General features: G+C 39.2%; 1 protein-coding gene across 1 annotated transcript; it reads left to right on the top strand.

The window, feature by feature from the left end:
• Positions 1-280: 280 nt before the first annotated feature.
• Positions 281-5,416, top strand: LOC130506172 (phospholipid-transporting ATPase 6). Its single transcript, XM_057000803.1, has 11 exons — positions 281-474; positions 690-2,582; positions 2,656-2,766; positions 2,844-3,120; positions 3,212-3,300; positions 3,397-3,484; positions 3,578-3,787; positions 3,894-4,019; positions 4,099-4,197; positions 4,269-4,460; positions 4,544-5,416. Exons 2-11 carry the CDS (start codon positions 763-765, stop codon positions 5,240-5,242), a joined length of 3,711 nt encoding a protein of 1,236 aa, XP_056856783.1. The 5' UTR covers positions 281-474; positions 690-762; the 3' UTR covers positions 5,243-5,416.
• The last annotated feature ends 714 nt before the right edge of the window (positions 5,417-6,130 follow it).

Below are 6,130 nucleotides of genomic sequence, written 5' to 3'. Positions count from 1 at the left end.
TACATGATATATGCAGTAATCAAAAGAGTATCCTCTACCTTTTATTTCAGTGCTGACTACAATGAATCTAACTAAATATGTAAATTAATAAAAAAATTAACTTTATTAGCTAAAAAAATATAAATAAAATAAATGCTAATAATTAATTTAAAAAAATAGGAAGCTAAGGAAAGAGAGAGAGGGTAAGAACAAAAAGGAAACAGAAACTTGCTGGCGTTGGTTTTTGAGTTTGCAGTGCGTGAGAGTGAAGGAGGATAAGAGAGAGAGAGACAGAAAGACATTCACCGTCTTTAGAGAGAGAGAGAGAGAAAACGAGAGGAGCCCCAGCCATCTCCTTCTCCTTCTCCCTCCCAATTTTTCCATCTCTCTGTCTCTCGTTTCGTTCCTCATCTCGCATATACGATTAGGTGAATAAAAAAAAAAAACACGCGTTTTCTTCGTGTTGATCATGAACGAGCCTCCCCGATATTTCAGGTAAATCTCGCCGCGACGGAGGATTCCTCCGATCTCCATATCTCTCTCTATATATACGCCGTGAGGCTCACGTGATCTCCATCTCTTGCCTTGCCTCCCAAGTTTATCTGATTATATATTCGCTGATTGTCATCATCTAGGGCAAAATTGAACAACCTAATTTCAGATTGATTGAATCTAACATGTTTTCATCGTTTCCTTTGAATCTGACACAGTACCTAGGGCTACATTGAGGAGGAGGAGGAGGTTCAAATTATTCTTTTTTATTTTATTTTAATCAAAATCCAAATGGCTCATCGTCGTAGTAGAATTAGGTCAAGAATCAAGAAAAGCCATTTCTACACGTTCAGATGCCTGAGGCCCAAAACACTCGACGATCAATGCCCCCACGTCATCAACGGACCAGGCTACACCCGCATCGTCCACTGCAACAACCCTCACCTCCACCTAACCACCAAGCTCCTCAGGTACAGATCAAACTACGTCTCCACCACTCGCTACAACATGCTCACTTTCCTCCCCAAATGCCTCTACGAGCAGTTCCACCGCGTCGCCAACTTCTACTTCCTCGTCGCCGCCATCCTCTCCGTCTTCCCTCTCTCCCCTTTCAACAAGTGGAGCATGATCGCCCCCTTGGTGTTCGTCGTCGGGCTTAGCATGGGGAAAGAGGCGTTAGAGGATTGGAGGAGGTTTATGCAGGACGTGGAGGTGAACTCGAGGAAGGCTTGTGTTCATTTAGGGAGTGGGGAGTTTGGTCGTAGGGCGTGGAGGAAGATCCGTGTCGGGGATGTTGTGAGAGTTGATAAAGATGAGTTCTTTCCTGCTGATTTGCTCTTGCTTTCGAGTAGCTACGACGATGGGATATGTTATGTGGAGACGATGAACTTAGATGGGGAGACTAACTTGAAAGTTAAGAGATGTTTGGACGCTACTCTGGCCTTGGAAAAGGATGAGTCTTTTAAGAGTTTCTCTGGGGTGATTAAATGTGAAGACCCGAATCCTAACTTGTATACTTTTGTTGGGAACCTTGAGTGTGATGGTCAGGTTTATCCACTTGATCCTAACCAGATTTTATTGAGAGATTCTAAGCTGAGGAACACTAGTTATATCTATGGTGTTGTGGTTTTCACGGGTCATGACACGAAAGTTATGCAGAACTCGACCAAGTCTCCTTCGAAGAGAAGCAGCATTGAAAAGAGAATGGACTATATTATATACACTCTCTTTGCGCTTCTTTTGTTTGTCTCCTTCATCAGCTCTCTGGGGTTTGCAGTGATGACGAAGCTTTTAATGGCGGATTGGTGGTACTTGAGACCAGACAAGCCTGAGAGCTTAACGAATCCAACTAATCCTCTGTACGCTTGGGTTGTCCATTTGATCACTGCTCTCTTGCTCTACGGCTACTTGATTCCCATCTCGCTCTATGTTTCCATCGAGTTGGTGAAAGTCTTGCAAGCATCTTTCATTAATCAAGACTTGCAGTTGTATGATAGCGAGAGCGGGACTCCAGCGCAGGCACGCACGTCGAATTTGAATGAAGAGCTGGGACAGGTTGATACCATCCTCTCTGATAAAACAGGGACTTTGACGTGTAACCAGATGGACTTTCTGAAATGCTCGATCGCGGGTACTTCTTACGGCGTCCGTGCCAGTGAAGTGGAGCTAGCTGCTGCAAAGCAGATGGCGATGGATCTAGAGGAGCAAGGTGATGAGATTACAAACCTTCCAATGAGGACACAACGCTACACCAGGACTTCATCAGAGGTTGAACTGGAGACTGTAATCACTGCTAGTGACGAAAAGGATCGGAAGCAGACCACTGGCATTAAGGGGTTTAGCTTTGAGGATAACCGTCTAATGGGTGATAACTGGGTAAATGAACCGAATCCTGATGACGTTTTGATGTTTTTCCGTATACTCGCGGTTTGTCATACTGCTATCCCTGAGGTGGATGAAGATAGTGGAAAGTGTAGTTATGAAGCTGAGTCTCCTGATGAAGTTGCTTTCCTTGTTGCTGCTAGGGAGTTTGGTTTTGAGTTCACTAAGAGAACTCAAACAAGTGTGTTTATTGCTGAACGGTTTTCACCTTCAGGCCAGCCAGTTGATAGGTGAGACTGATATTATGTAAACTTTTTTATTTTGTATAGATGCCTAATCATGTGGGTGGTTACTTTTTTACAGAGAATACAAAGTGTTGAATCTTCTTGACTTCACTAGCAAAAGGAAAAGAATGTCTGCCATTATCCGCGATGAAGAAGGGCAGATTCTTCTACTCTGTAAAGGCGCTGACAGGTTCAAGCCAGTTCCATATTGATTATCACTTCTTCTAAGCAAACTTTGATGTTTTTTTTCCTTTTTAATTTTTGTAGCATCATATTTGACCGGTTATCACAGAAAGGAAAAGAATACCTGGGAGCTACTTCCAAGCACTTGAATGAATACGGTGAAGCTGGTTTACGTACATTGGCACTGGGTTATAGAAAGCTGGATGAAGCAGAGTATTCGGCATGGAACACTGAATTCCACAAAGCCAAAACATCTGTTGGAGCTGATAGAGATGAATTGCTCGAGAAGGTATCAGATATGATGGAGAAGGAATTGATCCTTGTTGGAGCTACTGCTGTGGAAGACAAACTGCAAAAAGGGGTATGTATGAATCATACTTCATTGTGATTACCCAATATGGCTTGCTTTCAGAACTCCTTTCCAGCTTACCGTTTGTAGTTCACTTGATCAGGTTCCACAATGCATAGATAACCTTGCTCAAGCTGGTCTCAAGATATGGGTTTTGACAGGAGATAAGATGGAGACAGCAATAAACATAGGGTTGTTCTTCTTTATTGCGGATACTACAGACACTGAAACTGATTTTCTCCTCTATAAGACTAAATTGACTAAATGATTTGGTTGGCCACAATGCAGATATGCCTGCAGTTTACTTAGACAGGGTATGAAGCAGATATCCATTTCATTTGCTAATTTAGAGGAATCATCTCAAAACTCCGAAGCTGTACGTATTTTATGTCGACACTATAAAAATACCTACATTACTTTTTCATTTGAATATTTCGTGTGATGTAAGAAAAATGTCGTTAATGTTCAGGCTGCAAAGGAGAGCATTTTGATGCAGATCACAAATGCATCACAGATGATCAAAATAGAAAAAGATCCACATGCTGCGTTTGCTTTGATCATTGATGGGAAGACACTTACATATGCTTTGAAGGATGATGTCAAGTATCAGTTTCTTGCACTTGCAGTTATCTGTGCATCAGTAATATGCTGCCGTGTCTCTCCTAAACAGAAAGCACTTGTATGGAAAACTCCTTTTAAAACAATTTTATTTTTTCATTGGTCAGTATCCCTTGAAATATAATGCATCCAAAAACATTACAATTGTCTTGAATTTTTTTTCCCAGATAACAAGGCTAGCCAAAGAAGGAACAGGGAAGACAACTTTAGCAATCGGTGATGGTGCAAATGATGTTGGAATGATTCAAGAAGCTGATATTGGTGTTGGCATCAGTGGCGTCGAAGGCATGCAGGTGCTTAAGCCTCTCTTCAACACAATGAGACATGGTCAAGTTTCACAAAACTTGTTTCTGTTTTTTTTTCCTTGTGCAGGCTGTAATGGCAAGTGACTTCTCCATAGCGCAGTTTCGCTTTCTGGAGAGACTACTTGTTGTCCACGGACATTGGTGCTACAAAAGAATAGCTCAAATGGTTAGCATATGCGTTTCAATACTTTGTATATCACACCTATACACCTGATCTTCATTTTGTTGTTTTCACAGATATGTTACTTCTTCTACAAGAACATAGCGTTTGGCCTAACTCTCTTCTACTTCGAAGCCTTCACTGGGTTTTCTGGTCAATCAATATTCAACGACTCCTACTTATTACTCTTCAACGTTGTTCTCACTTCTCTCCCTGTCATTTCTCTCGGAGTTTTCGAACAAGATGTCCCGTCTGATGTCTGCTTAGAGGTTTTAGTCTCTCCATCATCTTCAACAAAACCTTCTAAAATTTCATATCTTGATTCATTTCTTGGTCTCTTTTTGTTTTCAAGTTCCCTGCATTATATCAACAAGGCCCCAAGAACCTATTCTTCGACTGGTACAGGATCCTCGGATGGATGGGGAATGGAGTTTACGCATCCATAGTCATCTTCACACTCAACCTCGGAATCTTTCATGTCCAATCATTCCGCTCTGATGGCCAAACCGCAGACATGAACGCCATGGGAACCGCCATGTTCACTTGCATCATATGGGCAGTAAATGTACAAATCGCTCTAACCATGAGCCACTTCACTTGGATCCAACACGTAATGATTTGGGGAAGCATAGGAGCTTGGTACATCTTCCTCGCTCTTTACGGTATGTTACCACCAAAACTCTCTGGTAACATCTTCCACATGCTCATCGAGGTTCTAGCCCCTGCGCCGATCTTCTGGCTGACCACACTCCTGGTCATAGCCGCTACAACACTTCCTTACTTGTTTCACATCTCGTACCAAAGATCAGTGAACCCTCTTGACCATCACATTATACAAGAGATCAAGCATTTCAGGATTGATTTAGAGGATGAGAGAATGTGGAAACGAGAGAAGTCTAAGGCTAGAGAGAAGACAAAGATTGGGTTCACTGCTAGAGTCGATGCTAAGATCAGACAGCTAAGAGTGAAGCTTCAGAGGAAACATTCGGTGTTAAGTGTCATGAGTGGGACTTCGTCTAATGATACAACTTCAAACTCACAACAGACTTGATCTGAGACCACCCAAGTAAATTTTGTTTTATGTCATTGTTTTATATAAGTAAGTGTATCGAAGATAGATAAAGAAAAAACCACACAGCTGAAAAAAAAAAAAAAACACACACACACATTATTATTCTTTTTTTTCTTTCACTATTCAAATCGTAGTATTAATTGAAAACATATTTATATGAAAATGTTATCATCTGAGTGGTCTTAAAATATGACTTGCTAAAATAACATACATTGATGATGTAATGCTGACTCACAGTCACATATGATTAGACTTCTAACTAGACACAAAATATGATTTAAATAAATATAAAAATGTTAATATATATTTTTAAATTTAACAAATTACATACATTAACTAATTTATTAGCCTAATCATATTAAGTAGCTAAATAATTGGACTACTACTCCCTCAAATTCGTAGACATATTTCACATGTATTAAAAAATGATAAGAGTATTAGTATATCTTTATTAATCTACAATTATTTAAATAAAATTGACTTAAATACATATCTATTGGTTAGTTAAAAGATAAAATGATGATAAATGAAAAACTGCATTGAAAATGTAGAATGACACTTTTTGAAACATGCAAAAAATGCTAAAATAACATATTTTAAAAAAGAGAGAGAGAGTATTATATAAAATTTGAATCATAGTTACTACAATATTACTAGCCATCAAATTTTTAATAAATAATAAATTATAACTTTATACATTATTGTAAGGTTTTCACTTATATTTATAAGCATATAATATAAAAATATAGTTTATATCATATTATTCAACAAAATTATATTGTAAAGTTCAACATGACAATTTATCAGTAGTTAATATAAAACTAATCATACTGTTTGAAAATAAATAATTAATGCAGTTCAAAGAAA

This window comes from Raphanus sativus, unplaced genomic scaffold (assembly GCF_000801105.2).
Source record: "Raphanus sativus cultivar WK10039 unplaced genomic scaffold, ASM80110v3 Scaffold2960, whole genome shotgun sequence".
Taxonomy (NCBI): domain Eukaryota; kingdom Viridiplantae; phylum Streptophyta; class Magnoliopsida; order Brassicales; family Brassicaceae; genus Raphanus; species Raphanus sativus.
This window is presented reverse-complemented; position numbering and strand designations above follow the sequence as displayed.

Bases quoted from the DNA above. Each gene is read 5' to 3' on its own strand.
- LOC130506172 (XM_057000803.1), top strand. From the start codon at position 763: ATGGCTCATCGTCGTAGTAGAATTAGGTCAAGAATCAAGAAAAGCCAT. The intron at 3,301-3,396 runs GTTGTTCTTCTT...GCCACAATGCAG, and splicing joins GAGACAGCAATAAACATAGG to ATATGCCTGCAGTTTACTTA. The intron at 4,461-4,543 runs GTTTTAGTCTCT...TTTGTTTTCAAG, and splicing joins CGTCTGATGTCTGCTTAGAG to TTCCCTGCATTATATCAACA.